The sequence below is a fragment of the Dermacentor andersoni genome, chromosome 6, assembly GCF_023375885.2.
Source record: "Dermacentor andersoni chromosome 6, qqDerAnde1_hic_scaffold, whole genome shotgun sequence".
Taxonomy (NCBI): domain Eukaryota; kingdom Metazoa; phylum Arthropoda; class Arachnida; order Ixodida; family Ixodidae; genus Dermacentor; species Dermacentor andersoni.
Window position 1 is genome coordinate 20,617,140 of NC_092819.1, and position 25,860 is coordinate 20,642,999.

The window sequence follows — 25,860 nt, forward strand, 5'->3', positions numbered from 1 at the left end:
AAGCTGTATAACCGACGTGTTCTGTCAGTACCTTTTCATGAGCCCAAAACTAGGATGCTAAAAGAAGCTTGAAAACACAGTGTGACAAGGAACTAAAAGGGAAAAAATTAACATCATGTTATGCGGTCACTACTCTGAGTGGTATGTTAGGACTACAACGCTATATGGCATGAGTGATCTGCACACTACCAATGTGGCATATGAAATTGTAAGCTGCATGCAATATAATGAAATGTGATCTTTCAGCAGGCAACTGAGAAATAAATTCCCATATGCTATCTAAAATATTGTCTGCTAGACCTAAATCACACTATTACTATGATTACAATGCTGTATGAACCCTTACACAGAAGCTGTAAAAAAAAAGTAAGAAAGAAAAGAAAGAAAACATGTCCATATTCGTACTCAGAGCTTCCATGCCACTTGCCTTCATAGAGCTTCTTCTTGTACATGTCATAGGTAACACTCAAGTACACCAGATGTGTGCAAAGGCTTTTCGGAAATTCAGCAGAGATGTGTTGCTTTCTGAAGACACAAATGAAAGGCCCTGGGAAAATAGAAGCAAGCAACAATGATATTCATAAACTGCTGTTTTCAGGGAATTGACAGTGAACACGAGATAATTTCTTTCAAGGTTAATGTATACATTGTGTGCTGCACATAAGGGCATCACAAGACATCTTTTCACTAACTCAAGGCTGTTCCATGCAGCTAAGTAAGGCTACGTAATTTGTCTAACAAATTCCATGCAAGCTAGTGTCTTTCTTTCTTTTCTGAACAGCTTGCTTTGTGCAATGCATGTTTAAATTATTACATGGAGGCCCCCTCTTCATGCAGCAATTGCAGTAGTGGCTTAGGGAGCTTATCAGGCTGTGTTGTGTACCATAAAACCAAGAATTAGTGAAAATAAGCCATGATCAATGAATTGTGGTTATAAAAGTGACAGGATGAAAAAGTGAATATGACTTATCTACTTTACCCAACTGAAACTGCAAATATTTTTTGCAAGATTACATGCAATTACTTTGCATTTGTGTCAGTTCAGCCGCCAGTATGCACTCTCTTGTCTTTGAGCCAACAGGAAATGTAATGAACTTACTTTTTTCCAGCGTGAGCGTCTTGCCCCCACTGCGCCCTCTTGAGTGTGTTTTCCCCAACAGTGTTTCTGAAATATATATACACATACATGCCAGGCCTGTTGGATACCAAACAGGCTACAAGTGCTCATAGCATGCACAAGAGAGCATATGTCTTGATTGCAACAAGGTTGCAAATGTTTGAACTCTGATTACTCACCTGTGTCCCTCCCAACCAGTTTTGCTAGTGTTAGAAGCCTTGAATATTTTGGCTGACCTGGGCATTTACCAGAGAGGTCTTCAAGGTCAGCTTGAAAAGCAGCCACACAGCTTGTTGGATGTACATTGAAAAATGATGTAACCTGCATGATTGCACATGGAAAAGTTCTTTCAAAGTGCACATGTGAAAGAACAGAATGAGATGTTTTAGTAAAGAGAATGCATTATCTGAATTGCACAATCTAAGTGTGTTGTTTTCAATGTTCAACACCTACCACGCAAAGATGTAATCTGCTCAGGTGCAATTCAAATGCTGTAACAAGAGAATTATGACAACTAGCCCTTAAGCATTGCTAAGATTGCTTCAATGGTATATAGTTCTACTAATTTAACACCAGTTTAGCCAATGTGAAATTTCATTGCAGTTGCCCTTTAGCTGCATGGTCATAACATTGAATGCAAAGGTTGGACAAAGGTCTGTAAAATGCAATAACATTTGACACTGACTGCTAAGGGAAAAAATTGAAGCACTAGGAGGGCTGCAAGGTGGATAAGTTGTTGATTGGTGGAAGAAAAAACAGCAACTATAAACCAAGCACAGTGGCTGCAAGCAGAGTGCATGTGCACTGCCATGTCACAACATATACAAGTTGTAAGAATAAACGGGAAAAAAAAAAGAAAGAAAATTGAAGCGCTGGCACAGGCCAAGTCATCAGACTGGATGCATGTGTTAGCTCGAAGTGTAAACCAGCGAATAAAAACAAGAGAGACGGACAGAGGACATAGGCAAAAGAATAGACAAAGCACTTTTGAAGCACGAGAATAGTGGCTTAATGAACAATATTAAAAACAATTTTCAGGATGCATGATGGGAGTTGTTCACAGCCTAGAACTGGTACAGTGCAACATACAAAGGAAGAAACAAGCTGAGCCGGCCAGATAAAGGAACAGAGCGCTGACTCGGATAAGTTGTTCTAGAACATAAGTTCTAGAATGCAATACCAACTCGTCCAATCCTCAACCCTAGTGAGTTGTTCACAGGATACCGCTGATTTATAAAGAAGTATATTTTATTAAGGGGAATGCTTGAGCAAAAGACCCGCATTTCAACAGGCACAGAAGGACAGGCGCAGAAGGACAGAAGAACAGCAAGAGTGCTGGCTAGCCTTCAATGATGACTCAGTTTCAGGCAAACAAAGAAAAAATGTGAACAGGAACCAATTAGAATGCGTAATATATAAAAATAATATAAAAAGCATGGCAAGAACTTTTTAGGTATCTGTATTTCTATTAAACAAGGTGTTTACATTTTTAGATGCTGCTAGTGTGCTGATATGACATGAGAGTGTGTACAGATATAGCACTCCATTTACACTTTTCGTGCATGCGTATTTAGGATGCTACATTTTATAAGCTTTTAGTAGCATTCCAGTGCTCATCCTGACTAATACATGTTGGCAGGTTAGTTAGCGCAGATTCACGATTAAAATGTTCTGCACGAACAGATGAAGACGGAGAAAGACAACATCAGCACACACAGCACTATGTGTGAGTGTCATTTTTTTTTCTCTGCATCTAGCCACAGCTGCACATTATATTCATGAATCTGTCCTGTCTATTTCCACTTGTCTGCCTCCTCCTTTATTCATTTGGCTGTTTTCACACAAACTTGCGATAACATCCACACATTATTGGTAGATTCAAAACAGTGTTCAAAGACATAAAAGATGGGACCCCATCTGTGCAGCAGCAGACATTGTGAGCAGAAAAACATTTTTCAAGCCAAAACAATTTCAAAACAAAAGCAGAAATTGCATGTGTTCAGATTAACAAGAAACAGTAAAACATGTCTTTTCAAGTCTACAATCTTTTATAGACACTTTCATAGTAAGGGCACTTTTTATAATGGCTGTGTACTGCAGTTTGCTATTGGCGTTGACTGTACAATGCCACAACAGCACAGCTTTGCAACTGGATTTCCAGCATTTTTTTTTTCAGTGAGTAATTTATGTTGCATTGCTTTTTTAACCAATTTAGTTACACATTACTAATAAGAACGCTCATACCAGCAAGAGTCCCAAAATTGAGTTAGAAAAAATGTCACTTAAGTCTTAATTACTACAAATAGTATTAAAATTGTAAAAAAAAATTTACTTAAGTGACAAGTGAAACCGTTCTTTAAGAGGAAAACGTCGCCAGACAAGCTCCCATGGCAAATTAAAGCAACAAAAGCTGTGCCAAATGCAACAGGGACTGAAGCAAGCAAGCAACTTGAACCCTAGCTGATTGTTATTGATGTTACTATGGTTCTGATTAGCTTTCAAAACGCAACTTCTGGCTTATACTGACACTAGCATCCACGGTTACAACACATTACACTCACCCTGTGGGTAAGGCTGGTGTCATCTTCAAAGGCCTGCAAATGACTGGCATTCTTCCTCAGTGCAATGTCCCAGTCAAGATCTCTCTCCACATGGCCAGAGACTAGACAAGTCTGACCCGAGAAAACAGCTTCATGAGCTATGAGATGGTTGTAAGACATGAAGACTCAAGTGACATTAATTAACTGAACTACACAAAAGCAGCATTATGCGAATTCACATCCTATAAACACAAAACTTATAAAGTATAACGAAGAAAAATTTGCTGTGCAATTATCCTGACTTTAGTAGCACTAGTTTTTTTATCTTAACATGTAAGGACACTTCCTCAACTAGGAGCCACAAAACACTACTTATTGACTCCCTTGCCATGAGACACCATTACATGAAGCATGCTATAAGGCTATCAGTGCATGTTTGCCAAACCTGGTCGTATCCTTCGATGGTGTGTTGCCTGCACACATCACCAAACCGGAACTTGTTGTGGATCACTGCAGATGTTGTGACCGCAAGGTTCAACGAAAGGCAGACTGAGCAACGTGCTTTGTCACACACTGATTTCTGTGCAGATATAAAAAAAAACACAGCAAAACGATTTCCAGGTGTTACAACAGTGTCACAGCAGTCACATAGCAAACATTTTTTTTTCTCACACATCTAGTGACAGTGCAGTAGCTTACCATGAACTTGTAATCATTCCTTGTGAAGTAGAAAAGCAAGGGATATTCAACATTGCATGTATCAGGCTCAGTAATCCGATGTGTGAGCAAGAGAAGCAGGTCAGAGTTCCTGTAAGACAAATGGACATCTGAAGCTTGCAGCCTTTCACAGAAAAACTAGCCAGGTAAAAAAAAAAGGTCCTTTTTCATTTCTTGCATTTATTCTTGACAGCAAAATAGCTGTTCAAAATGTCGGTACTGCTTTCAAAGTGCACATAATCAGCTATTTCTCATGGTTGACACTTAATTAAATTTGCTTTTGGAACAGGACTGCTTCACAGCATTTCTTATTCTTCATCTTAAAATCTTAACGAGCCCCCCCCCCCCCCCCACCTCCCTCCCCCTTTAATACACTTCAGTATAAACCAAAACCAATTAGCCTCATTTCTTTTTTATTTGAGCGAGCCATTTCATATCAAAAGCTTGCAGGCATCATGATTCTTTCAGAAAACTGATCTGCTGATTACTCTTGTGCTACCTTAGGCATACCTGCCAACTTTTACAATTTTATCATAAAATCATGTGTATTTAGATCTCATTTACAAGTGTTAAATTTGCCCCAATGACTTTAATGTTTTTCTTTTGTGTCTATTTTAGAACAAAAATAATTAAAAAAGAATACAAATGCTGTCACTGAAAGATTCTTTACAGCCAGATTTTTCAGATTAGTCAATCATACGAACATATCTGCACAGCAGCATCACAAGCTTACAGAACCAACGTATAACAACAAGTAAAATTTCAGCCACTATTACGTGAACATCTTCATAAACATTTTTTTTAATCTGTAAAGCAGATCTTTCTCACTGAGACTACAGAGGACAGTGCCTGTTCATGTTCACAGCATCCCTACAGAACCAAGTATGGTAATTTTCAATAAACAGTCAGCATCTTGAGTAGTCAAACAATCTTAAGTATCTTTCACCAAACTTCAGTTCATTTTTTTGTTTGGGTGAATGTACTTTTCTAATTATAAGGTTCACAGGTCTCCTTACACGATTTCCTTGTTAGCTAACAGAAATGTGAATCAATGCCACTCTGAAAAATGAACTTTGCAATAGTATTATTGGCGCGAATAAGTGTTAATCAGTGCCTGCACAGAACAAGTTTGACCAGAAATTTGAGAATGAAGTGCCTAATTGCAACTGCCATGTTCTTTAGAGAATAAACAATAAACGTTAAGAGCACAAAAAAATGTGCATTTTGGTACTCTCTCGTTGTGAAACAGCGCAAAACAACAAAAGGCAATGAAGAGGACTAAACAAACAAAGCACTAACATCAGAACATTTTATTGGAAGCTCGAGAAAAGGTAATCCACTAGGTTAGAAGTGAAAAAAATGGCACCAAAGAACTACACATGTGTATCAAGGTAATCAGTTTCTATACTGTTGGTTAAAGCAAGGATAGGAGCACTAAAACATATAGTTCTTTATAATTTGCAAGGCTAAGTAACAGACATTTCTCACTATGCAGACAGGCTGTAAGGACTGCACATCTGAGACTCTGGTTGGTTTAAATGACAGCTGTGGACAATTAAGCTCCCTTCTCATCAAACACATCATCTATCACAGGCATCATCAATAAATTAATGCAAATCTATATAACATTCACTGTGAGAAACAAGATTACATAAATACTGTATATACTTGTGTAAGGGCCACCCTCATGTAAGGACCACAGGTTTTTTTTCCTCCACACCCCCATGTTGGAGGGCAAAATTTTGAAAAAAAATTTATGTCTCGCCGAAAAGTAAAAATAGTTCCATTGCCGCTAGATGACACTGGCTGCTTTTCTGTCGATGCTGCTCAGGCAGGCGCCGCTGCACCATTATTTCTTTGTGTGGCGAGTCATCTCGGCTGTGTTGGCAGTGTTTCAAGTCAGGTCGATGACATTTCACCTCTAAAGAAGGGAGCCCTGTTTGGGTCAGTGCTGGTCAGGGATGATGGGCCGGCATTTGAGGTCATTTACTGCAGTGTTATGTCATTTGTGCCTCTCTTATCCTTTGCTACAGTTGTGGAAACAGTAAGCAAGCCATCATTGGCCTCCTTTGTGTAAGGGCTGCATCCAGCTAAGACTCTAGAAAAAAGAACTGTGCCACCCTTACACGAATATATATGGTATCAAATTCAACAATCACCCAGCTGTGTGATAGCAATTTTGCACAAACCTGCTCAATGATTGTAAAGATGAAGCAGACTTGAAGTGCTCAAAGTAGATTCCAGCTATAAGCTTGAGTCTCGAAGAAGCCCGAGCTTGAAAATGGCGCCAAACTGTCTGCAAATGAGGTCCCAATAAAAACTTCTAGTGTTACAGTGTTCACTCTACCACACCATAAGTACAAAGTAGTAAAATCAGTCAACCTTACCAGCACAACATAATCATAGGCTTTGATGTCAGCATAAAGGGATGAAAATAGCGCTGCACCCTGTACTGCTCTTTCACGAAGCCACATGCTCAAGTTATGTGCAAATTTCTTAATGACATTTGCATGTGAGGGCTCCATAAGGCCACTTTCTGCTGCATTTACCAAGATGGCCATGGTGGCTGATGATTTTCTTGCCACACGTAAGAATGCCAGGAGCTCAGTCGCTAAAGGAAAGAAAGGACTTGAGTTACTTAAGCAGAGCACTAGAGGTTTTCAAAGCATGTTTACGTTTTATTCAGGAGACACCCTTGGCACATATCTCTTCTACTGAAATACCCTGATCAGCAGTTACTCTGAGCTGTTTCATTAAATTCCCTCATAGAGGTCTATGAGCATTCTATTGGTATTGCAAGGGCTGTCCTCCTCCTTCCTTATGCTCTTGCATGTCAACATGAATGTGCACCAACCCGACAGGCACAATGTTCAGCGCAGTGCTTCCAGGAATGCTTGCACGTCTACTCATGACATGGAGCCAACTATGAAGTTTTGTGCTTGACATTTCAAAGCACATCATTGGGAGGTTTTTACCAAATGAACTGCTTGGTTAGCAATCACCTTGTACTTTAAGCGTAATGTCAACAGATAAAAGGGTAGGTTATAGACTGCTGTTTTTACTATTGTGGGCAAACACTTGCAAGTTGTGTCTATCTGGATAACTGAGGACCAATGCTGTTGCTGGAGCTGCTGCAGCCTTCTACAAGAATCCTGAAAACTTAACACTGAATTTCTTGCATATTTTGAACTGTATGTTTTGCCCATTTGGAACTTCTTTAGGCTCAGCATTATGAATTTTTGGCATTTACAAGCCACCACTATTCTTCCTGAAGACTACACTTGTGAAGCACCACACACCTTTTACAGCCTTGATAATGTTCTTGTTTGAGTCGTAGGAGATGTCCTTGAAGATTAAGTGTGTGCACAAGTCATATGGAAATCCTTCTGGGGCAGCCGACAGAATGCAAACCAATGAACCTGGAAAATAAAATGCAAGAACATGCCAGCGTTACTTCCCCTTCTAAACAAAGAAATGATCAAAATTTGTTAAAGTTCTACATTACTTTTTGTTAATATAAATTTGTAAAGAAAACTGGCTAAAAGTGTAGAAGGAGCATATTTTAGAGTAATGTGTGTAGTGAGAGGTCTCTGTTTTTGTTGGCATTCAAAGCAAAATTTTACTGATTAGTCTGCTAATTAAAAATACTGATAGTGCTCGCCTAGAAACGCGCTAGCCAAAGTTAATCAAAACATGTTTTCTCCATTTTTATTATTGGCTCCATGTTTTAAAGTCATCATTTTTAAATATCGCTTAAGTAGTTTCAAAGTTGCCTAGCCCACTGGACATTATTTTCCTCAGAGAGCCACTAAGCAATGAAATAGTAATTAACAGTGTCTTGATAATATTGGCATGACAATATACAAACATTGCAGAGTTCCTTTTACACACTATTGGAAGAAGTGCCTTGTAGGAACTTACATTCTCCTTTGGCATTTACGGTGATTCGTCACTTTATTTACCTCCTTTCCCCCACATGCATATTGCTTTGTTGCATTCTTGCTCCCTCTTATATGCTGTCCCATTGATGTTTTTATGTATATACTATTAAAGAAACATACCTGGGACTTTTTACATAGGCCACTTTGGAATTCTAGATATACGAGATGCATAGAAATCACATAATGTCCTTCACAAGTTTCTCAATAGAGCAAATGCTTCATACCAAATAATGCTCATGCCATTGTTTTGAAATTTTGGATTTTCTAAATGCACAGCTTACACACACACACACACACACACACACACACACACACACACACATATATATATATATAGTCTAAAATGAACATATATAATACAGCATATTTTTTGCATGTTTTAATGAACTGAAATAATATTTAACAAATTATTTGAAACACTACAAGTTGATTGTGTTCAATCTTGTTTTTTAACTTCACAGCATTAGAACTTCGGCTTACTGTTAAGTGTAACCCCCATATGTAATGCGCATGTTAGCATTACTCATGTTACTTTGCTATAAATGCTATTAATCTCACCACTTGTATTTGGGTTTCCAATATGTCCTCGGTCAGCAGGGTTTATCACAGCCGTGCGATCTGTACTGGCTGCAGATTCCTTGTTGGGGACGGCTGTAGTTGCGACAAGTTCACGTTTGGCGGTAAAATCACCAGGCTTGGTCGAAATTTCAGAAGTAGCTGGCTTGACTGCAAAATATACTTGTGCGTCACATCACTGAAGTGTAACAGCCACAGTGAGATTACAAGTGTCCTCAAAAGCCCAAGGTTGTTTTTCCTTTACGACAGTTAATAAAGGAAAAATTTACAATATAAAATTGCTCCTGTAGGCATTTCTGGCCACTGAAACTGTGCATGATTGTTCCAATGACTGTCTTTACAGTGTTTTTCGGCGAGTACTCGCTGAAGTGTCCGCCTGTTTTCAGTTATGTCTGTAGAATAAGATGCATAACAATTGCTTGCTTGTCTATTGATTTTCTTAGACTCAGTGTTTACAAACACACGCAGCTTGGTCTGGGTGATGCAGCAAGACCTGTACATCAACAATGGAATGAACACTGCAAGTAGCTACAAGTTTACTACAGGAAAAAAGTTGACGTAATCACAATAACTGTTAAGGCGTCTGGGGTCCTCATGGTAGCTTCTGTTAGAAAAGCCTTTAGCTTTGCTTAACACTTCCCATTATCGCAAGCACATTAAGACAGTAACAGGTGCAGCTTTTATGCTTAGTCTGCAAAGTGAAAACTAAATTTGTGCAATTCATGACCATAATTGCCTGTATAGTTTTCAAAATTATGTGCTACCATGCCGACTGTAGTTAAAACCTAATATAAGAACAAACTCTGAACGATTTTTGTTCCTTGGTTTCAGTTAAAAGTGCCAAACTTGTGCTATATGAAGCAAATTAAATGCTGCAGGTAATATTTACAAAGCAGTGGATTCACCATTACAGCAGTTAGCATCTATTGCAGATGTAAAGGTATATGTAACAGAAGAAACACCTTACCAAGCATGTCCTTGGTTTGTGATACTAGGATGAAAAAAGAAAGGAAAAAAAGAATTACACTTAATTTTACAGAATGGCTTTATTTTGGATGTCTTGATGATGGGAAATGGTTTTACCTTTGTATGACTCTTCAGTGTGGAGTTTGTCTAAAAGCAATAACACATTTTTGCTTGCACTACTGTTTCCACTTTTACCAATATATTTATTAAGAAAAAAGCACAAAACACTACCAAATAAAAGAGACAGGCATGTCAGAGTGATAGCTTTTTTTATATTTTCCATACTAAGCTCATTCACAGATCAACCCTACCAAGAGCATTGCTGAGCCTGGCAAGCCTGGAGTAAGGCTGCCGACAAACGCCTCTTCGGTCTTCATAGTCAAGGTTGAAAGCGGCTACACACGTCATTGGGTTGGACTGCAGATAGGACAGCAGCTGCAAAAGAAAACACAGTTTTAAGCAATAATCAGCAGCGTGCATCTTTCGAAAGTGAACAAAAGCTTAAACAACTTCTCATAGTGAAATTTATCTTTGCCATAGATGTCACATTTGGACAGGAGCACTGTCTAGAAACTTTTTGCTGGCTTAGTTGGTGAATGATGGCCAAAAAGAATAGCATAATACCCAGAAGCACAAAAGGGACTGAGACAGGACAAGCACCATTACCGACTATTTTTATTACTTGGTGAAAGGACAACATATTGTCACTTTGTAATGATGGTGAAGAACTGAACAGTGCCAACACTGAATCATGAAGCTATATTGGGGAACTTGTGCCCAGAAAAACAAGTACTAACACTCACAGCACAACATAATGATGAGCACAGCCGTCAAAATCTGATCTATGGGCCAAGTGCATTGGCTGTTTCTACCTGACTCATTATAAGTTTCAGCATGATCGCTAGTGCTCACATATGTTCTAGAATTTACTTCACCATTTATATTTGTGTGCGCAATCCAATTAGATTACTCTTTTGCTATAGAATCGTTGATATCATTCTGTAAATTTTGGATACCTGCAGGTGCCTCTTGTGCCAAGCAATAACCTTGTTACAGTAGTTAGACAATTAAGAATGGTCACCAGAAAAAGATAAACAATGTGCTTGTGTCAATATACACAGAGATGATACACATGAGACTTCATACAAAGTTGTCACATATTAAACTGCTAATTTTGCAGCGTGTAGTGGTCCATTAGCGCTTTCTAATGGGCCACAGAAATGTCCCTGATATACGCTCACTCTGTTTTTACCTTTTTCAATGTAATGCACCTCTGAAATTTCTCAAGCAAGCATATTCCTGCATGAAAATGTAGTTGTTGAATGATCATGCAGCCCAAGATCATACATTCCAAAGAGAGTGTCGAAATGAAAAAAATACCAATTCTGTTTCGGTTCAGGTTCAACATGTCCCCAATTTCATTCTCATTCGGTGTCGTTTCAGAGAAATATGAAATTATAATGGTTTGCAAACCTGTTTGCAACACTGAAGAGGTTCGCAAATTGGTTCGGCAGTAAATTTTATCCTGCCCCATGGCAATATGCTGCTAGTACTATCGACTTGTCGGCATGGCTCATGCACAAGATTTGTCAAGAGGAGGCAAAAGTTTACGAATTAATTACGCAGATACAGAGAAATTTTCATGTACATATGAAAGAAAGGTAATTCGTGAGAACCCCTGCATTAGTGTAAGGTTTGCATAGCTTCCACATTCGTTATTTTGACAGCAGCAGTCTGCTAACTTATGTTGTTGCTAAAGGTTTTTAACTACAGGACTGGTAGTGAGCAAACTGTGGCATGCAATCTATGGTGTCAAAGACAGCACTAATTCACATTACATTAAAAAAATTACAACTACAAACTTCTAGTTTGTAGCAAAGGAAGAAGCCAGCATCTGACATTTTGCTCAGTCTACTGCTTTTTTTAAAGCAGTTGAGGACATTGACGCTCCCGAATGATGAACAAGGATGGTTTGTGCTGAACCATATGTCAATCTTTCTTATGCATATGCACATGGCGCGTAGTCTTGTGCTAGAAAAGGGTGGACAAAGAAGTAAGAAGCATGCACCAATGTGTCCTTTTCTACACACTTTCCAATTTCTACAACTCGAAGAGCATTGTATGTGGCTTGGCTAAGCATCAAACATGCATTGAACCATGGCACGTAACAAAAGCAGATTTCGCATGCTCTTTACAGCCATGATTACTGCTCACTGATAAAGTGACAGCATTCATTAGTGACCACAGTCTTATTTTAACAAGTCATGCAGCTAAACTCGTTGATATGCCTCGAGGACTTAGTCTTTTCCACTCTCCATGTTTATCTTGTTAACTAGTTCTAGTAACAAGTTGACCTAATGGACAAATTGGGAGTGTGACCAGAAATGTTGATTCCACCGAGCCCTTAAAAGAACTCTTCAGCCGCGGAACATAACTGGCATGGCAGACTTCAGAAGTGCAAGTGTCTCTCCTGAGGTGGCCACAGTTACCAGCACATGCCCATGGTCTATACCCATTCTCGTACCCTTCGCAACTCGTTAGTTGTGCTAGTAGGGTGCGCTGATAAAAGTAGTAGTGTTTCTAACAATCATGCAAACAATGGAGGACCTATTGTCACCTAATACGCCTGAGAGGTTTTGGGTCGAACCAGTAGTAGTTTTTCTGGTTCAAGTTTGGGTTCAAGTTCTGCCCAATATTGCGGTTCGAGTGTGGTTTTTGGGTCGGGTTCAGTTTGACAACTTGGTTTCAAATGTGACCATTTTGTATGTGCCATCTCTGTATGCACATGTTGCCTTTCCACTAAATAACGAAAATAATTGGCAGTGGCACTTGTCATGTTTATCTTATCCCTGTTGTTTGTTTGCTTTTTATTCCAATACTCGCTTCTACAACATAAGCACAGACACTTTACGCAAGGCAAGTTGTTTGTCCTCACTGGGACACAAACCTCACGTGCAATGAACTAAATCGTGGTTCTTTCAATGTGTTCAAATCCATAATTTCACAGCCTATCAAAGTATTTAGAAAACTCTTTAATGCTCCTATTCCTAGGCCAGTCAGAATAAAGTCTTACAGAATACAGTCTTATTAGAAAGCCCCTTTAAATGAAAGTCACATTATTTACGGAATCTAATCAAAGGCATCCCAACCTGCTAACTTTACCTCAATAGTTCGTGTTAGCAAAGCTTGCTGTAAACCATGTCTTCTGCATTCATTTCCAGTACTCAGTGTAATCAATCGATGATGAGTGATAGTGAAAGTGCAAGCATAAAAGTGAGTGAGCATTCATAAAGTATAAGTGGTTGGCCTGTGTATGCAAGTGATTCGAGTTACAAAAATCCTAGCAATTTTTAGAGAGATTATTAAATATGAGCAATGTGTCACAGACTGCAATTGAAACAAAGAGGATACATTTTTGTTGGTCACAAAGTGGGAGTCGGTGAAACCAATGCAAGTGAGAATCGATGCACAAGTATAGTACCGTATAATAGCGCCTTTGCAAGGGTCTGAAAACTGCCTGCGTGCTACAATCGGTTACAAAACCAAGACCGCGTTAGTGGTGTTGGCAACAGTCTACCATCACAGCTGTCAAATGCAGTGTTGTCACCATCACAAGATAGCGGCAGAGCACGTTTTCTTGAAGGTTTCGGTGGATTCATTTGGTGCTCGAATACGATAACTTTCAGAGATATATTACTAACACTTTCTCAAGATCTCGCGTGACTTGGCGTCAGCATATATGACCACCAGCATTTCTGGTGCTGTACCAAGCTCTCTATCTGCACAGAGTCACATAAGATCTCATAACTGATCGCTCGAGAATATCGCCTTGTGTGCTTGGTATTTGTGGCAAATGAAATGCAAATGACAATGACGACAATGTGCCACTTTTTTATGAAAGCTCATTTAAAAAAAAAGTGAAAATTCTGCACGTTTTTTCTGATCGTGAATGTCGGGACATACATTTTTCTTTTATAAATCAGGCACACATTACGCTCAGGTGCATGTTACGTTCAGATGCTCTTTTATTTTCTTACTTCAAGTCAGCGAACTTTGACAGCACGTTTGATTTCCGGGCTCGTTAGAATCGTGCAAATATTGTAATTGGTGACCACTTTTACAGAAGTATAGCCATAAGTGTTCCCATTGGGCAATACACCAAATTCAGTTAATGTGGCTATCACTTAGTTTGGCACATTTGCTGCCTGGGATTTCCTGCCATTCATAACAAGACCTTAAAGCAGAGCTAGGGACTTGAAGTGGACTGAAAATTTTAATATTGAGTAGTCTTTCAAGGACATTGTACAAAAAAAGCAACATGTTTTGAGAAGCTTATCAACAAACTTAGTGCAAGCCTGTGGCATTTGGGGCATTCGACTACAAGAGTTTTGTGAAGACTATCAGTCAGTAGTTAGCAGCAGTATTTATAAGCATGCAGATTGCCCAATAATGGTCCAGCATTGATCATCAGAGGCCCTATTGCATAGGCACTACCAGAAAGAATTAAAAGAAAATGATACAGCACTGCATGTGACTGGTATGCAACATAATCAACAAGTGCAGCAAAGCTGCAGTGAGGTAATTGTGCTAGCACAACCAGACCGAAAATATTGTTTTATTAATTGTACACTCACTTTCCAGGACACCGTGTGTTCGTCCTCATATGTCCAAACTGTCTTGTCTGAAAACTGTACCATGGTCTTGAATCCAGTGAAGAAGCCTTCAAAGATTCCAGAGCGAGGACATGTCTGAAATAAAATAACATGTCAGCAAGATGCTGTGACATATACTGTTCTTACCTCATAGTAGTTGACCCAGGTTTCTTTTTCACATAGAGCACCGAATTCAGTTCTGTTGTCTTTCACAACAAACTTCAGCGTTGCAAAGTTAAGTGAGAAACACATCATTGGCTGATGTTTCTTGTCCCCAAAGGCTTGCATAAAAAGAGCCGATGCCGCCTGTCATAAGAACAAGCACCCATTATGTAATAAACACACTTTACATCCCAACCTGCTTGAGATGAAGTGTATACAGTTCCAAATTTTATACGGGAAGAAGGAACTTTTACCAACAAAATTTTATTTCTTCAAGATGTTGCAGTCTTCAGCTTTAGGCCAGTATCTATAGAAAAGGGCCCTGAAACACTTTTATAACAAATCATACAATGGCCTAATTATTAAAGTATGTCGTTCCATCATGCCGCAAAAATTTTCTGAATCCTTCAGTCAAATATAAGTGGAGTTATCACATTAATACCTGGCTTTCTCCCTCTTTTCATCTCCATTAGAGTGCTGGAAGTTACACAGTGCAGAAGCCGAGATGGCAAAGCATTGGCTGAAAGGTGAATGTCGCAGTGACAAAAGGGATCGTCGCGGCACCCCATGGTGGCCACGGTAGACTATGCTATGTCACACACCGCTGCTATCTCGGAGGCCACACGTAGCAGATACAGCTACGTGCAGTGCAAAGATGAAATAATTTTCTGTCTTATTGAGATCACACACATACATATTTTTAATTTATTTAACTGGAAATTAATAATGATGTTCTCGTGATCACGAAATCAGTCAGTAGCGTTGGTGGGCCAGATGCTTTCGATAATGACATTGTGGAGCGAGAACAAGCAACTGTTCACTTATTTTGACATGAGATTGTAAATTCCCTGCTGCATGCAGCGCAATAATACTTGGCTCACTTGTTCACAAGAGCCTTGCTAACAGATTGGCAATGTTTTTTTTACCATATTAAAAAAGTGTTTCAGGGGCCCCTTTCAGTAAGGCTATTCGTTCATGCAAGCATATCATGGTGCACAATTTCTTTTTACAGTTCAACAAGCTAATTATATATCTGAATGAATGTGAATGTTAAAACTCACCAAGTCATTATTCTCATCCTGAAGGATTGATCGTGTGGATGGCAATGTTATTCTGCATGGAGATTCTGGTGACTTGCGGTGCGTCATGAATATCAGCATGTCCACAACCCTAAGAGAAAAAAGCTACCGTGTACAAATGTGTACTAATACACAAGTGACAACATTCACTACACACACATTCACCAAGTGCTGTGTGTTCATGTGTTCCACTACATACATACCTACATACGTACATACATACATACATACATACATACATACATACATACATACATACATACATGCGTTCCACTAGCATGTATGTATGTATGTACACCAACTTAAGCAGGTTTCACACAAGTACAGTTCATTAAGCGATCCTTTCAAAAAGTTTATAAGCATAAGCACTATTGATTTTTGTTAACAGAGGGACAAAATAGTGGTAGGATGACTAATGCTGGGCTTACTGTCACCAGCTGGAGTTGGTGCTGTTTAAGAAACACGAAACATATTTTGCTAACACAACAAGTTTCTGCTAACACAACAATACTGTGAAAGTTTAGATACAGTGTGAAGAGTCTGGCACCAATGAAAAAAATTTATGTTAAAAAGAAGTTTTCCGTTTCACCTGAAAGGTAAAATATTGAAAGTGAAAACAAGGTACCAGAACACACCAAGTAAAGCTCATTTATGGGCAGCATCAAGTGCAGTAAACCTTCACTTACTAAGTAAACAAGTGTGGTGTCACATACCCAAAAACACATATAAAGAGCGTTCATTCCATAATTGCAAGCACCACTTTGTAGGACATCACGCAGCCAGCTTCTGCAAGCTAACGTTCCATGTTAAGCTCCCTTTACCATTCCAATACGCTGTGGCTTCTTAATTGAGCAGATCATGTGACCTCCAACCCTCGGCGCAAAGGAAGAGAGTGCCCATCAAAGCACCAGCCCTCTCACCTTAGTGCTTGCCCTTACAAAATCTGGCTGGGAATCCTGCTTGTCCTGCCTAACAATTACAAGTGCTTTAGGTACACATTTTTGTAATCAACAACACATATCTGTGCACTGCGTTAATTGGAAAGCCATGTGCTTCCAAAGCAATTGCCATTGAACATTCATCACATCAGACTTGCCCCTATGCAAGACAATTCGAGTAATGTTCTACATATTACTACACCAAGGATTATGAGAAGCCAACAAACACAGACACCAAGGACAACATAGGGGAAATTACTTGTGTTTAATAAATGAAATAAAGAAACCATAAATTAATGGAAATTAAAGTGGATGAAAAAACAACTTGCCGCAGGTGGGAACCGAACCCACAACCTTCGCATTTCGCGTGCGATGCTCTACCAATTGAGCTACCGCGGCGCTGTTTCCCCATCCACTTTCTTGGGTATTTATGTGTCCTAGTAGAACCCTGGGAGTGTTAGCCAGCGCCATCACTCACATACCCTCTCTTCTCGTTTACACCAAGGATTGTGCTAAGAGATAGCTTGTGCTAAAATTTTAAATACAAAAGTCAGGCCTGTTACCTACATTGCATTCTTCTTCAGCTGATGAAACCTGCAGGTTTTCCTGCCACATGCATAAAATGCCAAGACTTCATACCAAAATTTACAGATCTATTAACTTACTCAACAAATGGAAGCAAAGCAGTAGGTTTTTCAGTCACAGGAGAAGCAAGCACAAGCTTCAGATCAGGATAATTCTTCTTGAACAGCTGAAAAAAAAAAATAAATAAATAAATTAAGAACGGTTGGTAAACTCAAGTAACATCAGTGGCACTGAAAAGTGACCCGGCCTAGTAACTGTCTCAGGAAAGATAGGAATAAGGACATGAAATTTCCAAAGCTTGCACTTACTGTCCAGTAGTAGAACTCCAGATACAGTAGAACCTCACTCATACGTGTTGAAAAAAAAAAAAATGCGACATACTAACGGGAAAAGTGACGATCTGAAGTCACTAAAAAAAATTTGGCAGACTCAACTGTGGTTGACATACATATAATGCAAAGCATTGCGCAAATCGTTGCAGCATGAGACACTGACGTAGGGTAAGCTGGTAGGGCCCAAGACGTGTGTTGTCATTCTGCAGCTTGGGCAAGCTTATGTTCGGACTCCTTGAATTTGGATAGAGTCAGAAGCTTCTTCAAGTGGGGTATTTTGGTGGTAAGTGTTGACCTGCCCACTCTGCGCGAATTGCTGGGGCACGAGATGCTGACGTGTGTTCAGCTGGTTGGGTCCAAGTGACTTGAGACATGTAATTTTCCTAATACATAGCGTTTTAAGATAGCGACAGGAAACTGAAATAAAATCGAGCAGGTGGATGATGCCAGAATATAACGTCTATAATGTCACCAGAGTGAAACGTAATGTTCACCTCGCATCATCTGCAGCAGGGAATGGCATGTTTGGGTTATCACCAAATAAAATTGTCCAGTACACTTCCAACGGCATTACACCCCATGCAATGTGAAACATATACGTGAAGATGCTTATCACAATAGCGTTGGCGGCAATAGCTGTGAATGCAGCGTGCGACAACACAGGAGGAGAGAGAGGAGGTGCAAGCTTTAATGATATGCTGGAAATGATAGCCTGGGTGATCGCCTGACATGCTACTCCAGGTGCTGGGTGATGACCCGGAAAGATTAGCTGGTACCGGAATAGGAAACTGAGTGCCCGGCAACGTTTTCATGTGACATGGGTGGGCGATTGCTATTATTCTCCATATCGTGCACCTTGTGCTTTTTCTTGTTTTCATGGGATCTAGCGGCCAAAAACCATATCATACAGTGACAGTTTGACGATGTGCTACACAGTGGTGCTGAAAGATCACATTTTCCAGGAACACATTAACCGACAAAAAAGAACCATAACTATATTGGGTCATTTTGTTCATTCTCGATTGTGAGCGTTAGCGTTGGGAAATTATACGTAATGGGATCGTATCAACAAGGTTCTACTGCGTAGGCTTTTTTCTACTTATTTTTTGTTCTCCATAAAATCTCAGTTGTCAGTCAGCACTTGTCCTTCATAGTCTGCATGTGTCAACACACTTTTTGTGTTATAATCAACATGGACCTCCCAACTGTCCATCTTGCTGTAAAGAATAGTGTGTCCATGTGCTACAATGTTTACACTTAATCTATCTGCTCTTCCAGTTGAAGCTTCTTTATTTAACCAATGCTTTTGCAATTATTATGCTTTGTGTTAAGACATGCATAGTGAAGTTCAATAAAGGCAAGTGGTTTCAATTTTTATTCCACTGGCACCAGTAACAAAATGCTAATATGCCCTGTAAACATCTGCACTAAAGACAGATGACAGTATTTCAGAACCCTCTCCTAATCATGCAAGGTTTTAGAGAAAAATGTGGGCAGTAATTATCTTAAAACTGAAGTTGCTTTAAGTTGAAGAACTCACATTTGCAAAGACAAGCAGATGTTCTGTGATGGCATCTGTTACATCTGGCATCAGAAATGCCAAACTGCCCAATCCCTTCTCTTGCAGCCAGGCACCCAAGTTCGCAGCATAGCTTATGCTGTCTGAGAGCAAAAGTTTCCAGGTATCGTTGGTTACCAGAAATCCAATAACTGCCTGCAGGTTGGGTCGTGACTTATAGTGCAAAAATGTTTCAAATGTGCCTGAAAAAAAAATGCGCGAGCCACAGCATCATAAAATTGTTGCAACAGAAAATGTCAGTGCCGATATATATATGTGTGTGTGTGTGTGTGTGTGTGTGTGTGTGTGTGTGTGTGTGTGTGTGTGTGTGTGTGTGTGTGTGTGTGTGTGTGTGTGTGTGTGTGTGTGTGTGTGTGTGTGTGTGTGTGTGTGTGTGTGTGTGTGTGTGTGTGTGTGTGTGTGTGTGTGTGTGTGTGTGTGTGTGTGTGTGTGTGTGTGTGTGTGTGTGTGTGTGTGTGTGTGTGTGTGTGTGTGTGTGTGTGTGTGTGTGTGTGTGTGTGTGTGTGTGTGTGTGTGTGTGTGTGTGTGTGTGTGTGTGTGTGTGTGTGTGTGTGTGTGTGTGTGTGTGTGTGTGTGTGTGTGTGTGTGTGTGTGTGTGTGTGTGTGTGTGTGTGTGTGTGTGTGTGTGTGTGTGTGTGTGTGTGTGTGTGTGTGTGTGTGTGTGTGTGTGTGTGTGTGTGTGTGTGTGTGTGTGTGTGTGTGTGTGTGTGTGTGTGTGTGTGTGTGTGTGTGTGTGTGTGTGTGTGTGTGTGTGTGTGTGTGTGTGTGTGTGTGTGTGTGTGTGTGTGTGTGTGTGTGTGTGTGTGTGTGTGTGTGTGTGTGTGTGTGTGTGTGTGTGTGTGTGTGTGTGTGTGTGTGTGTGTGTGTGTGTGTGTGTGTGTGTGTGTGTGTGTGTGTGTGTGTGTGTGTGTGTGTGTGTGTGTGTGTGTGTGTGTGTGTGTGTGTGTGTGTGTGTGTGTGTGTGTGTGTGTGTGTGTGTGTGTGTGTGTGTGTGTGTGTGTGTGTGTGTGTGTGTGTGTGTGTGTGTGTGTGTGTGTGTGTGTGTGTGTGTGTGTGTGTGTGTGTTTTCCTGGCATATGAAATGTTGCAGCAGGGAACTCCGAAACATCTACGACTATAATTCTATTCTGAATGGTCAAAATAGTTCAGAGCCTCTAACCACTCAAGGCATTTCAATAGACCAGGTGTAGCAGTGGAATGTAAAATTTGAAATATTTTTTTTTGTCAATCACAGCTACTTGAAAAAGATCACAACTACAGCACCTGTCCCCTCTAATAAATGAACAGATCTGCTACGATTCCTGCTAGTCTGCATTTCAAGGCACTGTAATGGAGGATACTAGATAATTTTAAGATAACCTAATGCAATAGATTAGGCTATGTTTTTTCAAGCACAACAAAGGCACAACACTACACTTACAGCAGCTTATGAAATTGATTTTAGGAGCTTATGCAGGTGCTGTGATGCTTTGTATATGGAAATCAGCCACATTTTAAGGGGTCCTTCTGAGCTAGGTGAGTAAATATATTGTGTAGGTAGAACACAAAGCTGTGAACATCTCAGCCAAGCTCTGTAGTTGAAAGCTGGGCATGGAGATAACGAGATAAATGTAAAGATAGTCCCATTTATTTTCAAAGAGAGGGTTCTGCCTTGTGTTTCTTAACTGGTGCACAACATCCAGCTAACGTCTGGGGGAAGCAGCCCATGGACACCAGCCATTGGGCAATAAAGCTCTTCACCACAAAGTGCTCTATGCACAAGCTCATACATGCCAACCAAGCACACCCTTAAAGATCTTTGAGAAAATGGGAAAACAGTAGCTAATTAATGTGGCCCCATCTGCCCCATCACTTCTCGTTAGTTGCTTTTAAGGAGCATTTTCAGGGGTCCACCACAGAAGGTTACCATAACATGCCATGCAAAAGACGACAATAAAGTAAGGTATGAGAGATAAGGCATTGCTACCAGTGTCACTCCAGCTGAGGGGAACTGACAAATTGATGAAACATGCTGAAAGTAAACATTGTACTTTTCATATCTCCATTCACATTACATCCTTCTTAAAAATTTCTTTCAGGAATATTTTTTTTAACACTCATTTCAACACGTTGCTCATGTTTTGAGAAAAAAAAAATGCTTCAAGAACCCTGTAAAAGTTTCCAGTTCACTGAAAACATACCGCCCATGAAGTCACGGAAAGAATTCTTCCTGATCCTCACATTGGGGTCAAAATATAACAGGTAATCACAGTACTCCACTGGAAATTTGTCAAAGTCTGGGTAGTTGTCAGTGATCACACAAACAAGGGACCCTGTAATATAAGCAAGCACTGTATTAACTTTCCTAATTCAACACAATTCACATGCAAGCAAAACACTAGGCACCACCCACAGGTCACTCAGAAATGCATCATGCAGAAAGAAAACACCAGAGGGGGAGAAAAAGAATGCTCTTGGCAAATGCTTCATGGGCCCTCAGCTCCAATATGGGAAGGGAAGGGAGAAAAGGTTTTGCATGACTGCAAAACTGCTTAGTTCTTTCTTTTGAAACCAGGCACACAAGTTGACAGCACTCAAGAGCTGAAGTTCATCACAGAAGTTGACAGCACTCAAGAGCTGAAGTTCATCACAGCAAAAAATGCAAAAGAGCAAGCTGCAAAGAATGCAAAGAAAATTCATTCCTGTTCCACTGCAATAGGGACACATGCATAATAAACCAATAAGCCCCTGCACCACAGACACCAAATATACATGAATTCCTTCCTATAGAAAAGGCTCACATTACAGTGCAGTTCCCTCCATCTATAATAGTGATGATAATTGTGAAGTCAGAGTCCTGTGGCTATAATTATTAATACCTGAGCTGAGCTCACATACTTTAAATATGCATTGCAATAGACAATATACTAGATAACCCTTGTGTTACATTGAAAGAATGGTTCAGAATATAATGAAAGGTGCTTTCTCAAGCTAGCAATTACATTAAAACAAAGCAATAAGTTACGTCTGAGCTAATACAGTATTCAAAACATTTCGAGCATCCATATCACCTAACATGGTGCTTTATATTGTTCGTGATTAATGCTAAAATAATAATCCAGTTTTACAGAGTTCAGTTCTTATGCTATACTATATTCAACATTGGAGCACAAGATAGAGCAGCTTTAAAAGGTGAACTCTTTTATATCATGCCCTGCTAAGATCACAAAAGCAGAAATAAGTTGGCTATACTGAAGTACACCAAATATGCCTAGGTAACAACTTCTATGAAAACTATGGGAATTCAAGTTCCTATGGCAACTGGTATTAACACATGAATTTTGCCGTTATGTAATTTAGTGCTATAATTGGACTGCACTGCAATGCAACAGATCCATGTTCCAAAGAAACTTTTGCGTGGATAAAGAATTTTCTTGGAAAGTCAATTGGAGATGGTGGCAGAAATCTCTCCACCACCTACTGTAAATCCATCTTTGCTTGTAGACACAGTGAGCCAGAGGGTCCGTCCAAGATGTGCAGTTAAAAGAAATTGGAAAGTTTTCTGTGCGCCACTGAAATGGCAATTGCACTTTTGGAAAACCACTTGTGCCAGCACAAGGGAGAGCCACAAACAGCATTTGAAATGATTAGCATGTGGTTAACACAACAGTATGTGGAGCATGTTCCACATGCTGTTGTGTTGGTGCAGTTCTTCAGGAGAGCGCATACATAAGTGCACTGTGATACTTACGAGAGGCATTCGATGTTCCATTTCTAGCTTCCACCGCAGGAACTACATAGAAAATATGGTGTCACAAAACACTCACTGATGGGTTGTAGGTTGAGAACTTACCTGCTTCTTCCCTTGTCGCATGGTAACCTAGAAAATAATAAGAGGTCTAAATTTCAAATGAAAAAAAAAGAAAACACAGAAAGAAAGAGAAAATAAGAAATAAAGAAAGGTGAACGGTGGAGCCTAAAAAATGTAAGCACAATAGGAAAAGAACAAAACCTAGAAAGGTTTCTTTTTCCAGTGGTATTTTCATTTAGATTGCTGAAACCATAAGCTCTTACTATACTGCTTGCATACACTGGAAGAGTCAAGTAACAATACACACACAACAAACTAAAAAAAAAAAAAATAGATTCTGTGGTTTTACGTACCAAAACCATGATCTGATTGTGAAGCCCACCGTAGTGGGGGGACAGATTAATTTTGACCACCAGAGGTTCATGCCTCCAATGCATGGGAAATGGGTTTTCTTTAATTTTCCCCCATCGAAATGCAGCTGCCGTGACTGGGATTTGATCCTGCAACCTTGTGCGTAGCAGTGCAACACCATAGTTGCTAAGCCAAACTCCAACAGCAATATATATATATATATATATATATCTTACAAGAAATAACATTTTGTATGGGGGACAGCACCAATACTGTAAATATTAAGGGTGTGCGAATACTGAACAGTAGATGAAGAATCGAATATTGAATCGAATGTGTGAATATTGAAAAGTAGATTTCGAATCAAATATTGAATCGAATCAAGAAAAAATGCCAGATATCGAATTGAATACAGAATATCAGAAAATATAATAAGGACCTTTATGCTTCCAAATTTTGTGCAAGAAACAGCGCAGCACATGCTGAGGTGGCTAACCACATTACTTAACAAAAATCTGGCTAGCTATAAGTAACTTAGGTACCTATGAATCGAGATGTTTAGTATGCTCTTTACTCTTATTAAAGGAAACACTAAATTAGTATGCCACCACTGATAACCAGGGCGTCGGAACAAAATGTTTATTATTCTGGTTTCAGTTTCATTTCACTGAAGAGGAAAAATGGCAGATTGGGCGAGTTTGTGGCTTTCCATAACGTTTAAAAACAGTGCTAAAGACGTACACCAGACAACAGACAACAGTGTGTGTCCTATCCTCCATTCTGTTGTCCAGTGCACGTCTTTAGCACTGCTTTCAATCACTGAAAAAGGTTCCGTTCTAGTTCTGCTCTGGAAGAAAAAGATAATGATCTGTAAATAACATTATAATATAATATTATTAATATGATAATGATCATAACAGTTTTGATTTGCATGCAAACATTTTTCGAAGCAAAGTAATGACAATAACATAGTATTTATTTTTCTCAATAAGTGAATTATGAATTATGAGATCATGCTCAGTGCCTTGAGTGAAGGCACTGAGCATGATTTCAGAAGCAGCACGTCATTGAGTGTACTCGCCAAAATGCGAGACCACTGTTTCCTAAACTTAAACAAATGATAAAATTTCTGTTACAAAGCGTTGTGCCAGTACAAAATGAAACTATAAGCTCTTCAACATGCTAGCTTAGTATTTTGCTATGATGCTGATCTGCTAGGGCACTGAGCGGCAGGCTTAGGCTAGTGGTGCGCTCGACTGGCTATCACTCGCACTATCCTTGCCTGAGATACGCGCTTATGCGGACCCCTGTAATACATTTTAATTCTGACATTGCCTGATGTTGGTTGTTGTGGATTGCTGACTTTCCCCTTGAACTGAAAAGTGATAAAAAATATCTCGGTTTCACTCCGAAACAAAAAAATAATGTTTCGGTTACGTTTTTGTTTTGGTCAAAAATATTGTTTTGTTTCATTTTTCATTTTTGTTCTGTTCTGACACAATGCTGATAACAACTGAGTTTCTATACGAAGGTCTGGAAAATATTTTTTTTTCTATGAAATATTTTTGTCTGTCAAGTAGAATTAAATGCTTTTATTCCTCTGAAGAAATAGCAAAGCTGTGCTAAATACCAATGGAGTTTTCAGTTTAATGGTAGGCCATACTGCACTTAATGGCAATCTTCTATTGTTTAGAAAGTATTGCTTCCCAGTTCACACACACACACACAAAAAGGAGATATTTAAAAATCTTTATGGCAGGTGGTTTCTTTGGGTTATCGTCAGCTCATTAAAGCCAATCTGCACAACAGACAAAAATGGGGAATTTTCATGTTATTCGATATTGTTCCGTACAATCATTGGCGCCGCATGCATTGACCCCAGCTGGCACTGACGGTAAAGAGTTCTCAAATCAAGATGGCCATGGCAAGTTTGCGCTATGTCATCAGCCGTGAGATTATGCGCATGGGTTAGGTTGACGGCCGTTGAAGCAGTGTTCAGGGGACGTGTTCTCGGATGATCACTTTCGGTGATACTATCAACTTCGCGTGACACAGTGCTCAACCATCCAATAAGTTCATCCGGTTTTACTCAACCAGCCAATAAGCATGCACTGAAGTTGATATCTCCGAAACCGATCGTCTAAGAATATGTCCCCTAGTCTGCAGTTGACCAGCCCACAACTACCGCAAGCACTTGTATCAAGTTCATCTGTGTGCTTGTATGTAGGTAGGAAGCTCTGAACTGCATGAATCTGCATGTGGGAACACAGAACTCGCACATTCTGTATGATCAGCGTGTCTTCCGGTGACTATAATCGGCTTGATCTTCACTCGTGCTTCCGTGCTTTCCACATGTGCTGCTTTTGTTGTTCCCTCTGTTTACATAGCATTAATCTTGTTGACCGGACCGAGCTGGTCATATCACACATCTGCAGTGCTCCGTGCTCACCACACTCACTACACTCCAGAGTTGTCCGAATTAACCAATGTGCGGCCAAATACGTCTGAATCAATTAAAGTTTCATTGCACTAAAT

At 39.7% G+C, this 25,860-nt stretch overlaps 1 protein-coding gene and 2 long non-coding RNA genes across 3 annotated transcripts in view; all 3 read right to left on the minus strand.

Moving 5' to 3' along the window:
* Positions 1 to 98: 98 nt before the first annotated feature.
* Positions 99 to 3,774, minus strand: LOC129382253 (uncharacterized). The gene is made up of 3 exons (XR_008610355.1): positions 3,679 to 3,774; positions 1,100 to 1,438; positions 99 to 547 (listed from the first exon to the last, which is right to left on the minus strand). It is a non-coding gene; the product is annotated as an uncharacterized lncRNA (long non-coding RNA).
* Positions 3,775 to 6,588: 2,814 nt separating this feature from the next.
* LOC129382252 (uncharacterized) lies at positions 6,589 to 9,941 on the minus strand. The gene is made up of 4 exons (XR_008610354.1): positions 8,874 to 9,941; positions 7,674 to 7,793; positions 6,762 to 6,985; positions 6,589 to 6,670 (listed from the first exon to the last, which is right to left on the minus strand). It is a non-coding gene; the product is annotated as an uncharacterized lncRNA (long non-coding RNA).
* Positions 9,942 to 10,109: 168 nt separating this feature from the next.
* LOC126521557 (uncharacterized) overlaps positions 10,110 to 25,860 on the minus strand; it is an 81,929-nt gene continuing 66,178 nt past the window's right edge. The window contains exons 49-57 of the mRNA XM_055066068.1: positions 23,017 to 23,043; positions 22,915 to 22,956; positions 21,365 to 21,496; positions 19,146 to 19,366; positions 17,354 to 17,439; positions 15,733 to 15,841; positions 14,657 to 14,815; positions 14,492 to 14,605; positions 10,110 to 10,292 (exon numbers count right to left, since the gene is read on the minus strand). Coding sequence (XP_054922043.1) covers positions 10,152 to 10,292; positions 14,492 to 14,605; positions 14,657 to 14,815; positions 15,733 to 15,841; positions 17,354 to 17,439; positions 19,146 to 19,366; positions 21,365 to 21,496; positions 22,915 to 22,956; positions 23,017 to 23,043 — 1,031 coding nt within the window. The 3' untranslated portion in view covers positions 10,110 to 10,151. The remainder of the gene's footprint in view (positions 10,293 to 14,491; positions 14,606 to 14,656; positions 14,816 to 15,732; positions 15,842 to 17,353; positions 17,440 to 19,145; positions 19,367 to 21,364; positions 21,497 to 22,914; positions 22,957 to 23,016; positions 23,044 to 25,860) is intronic.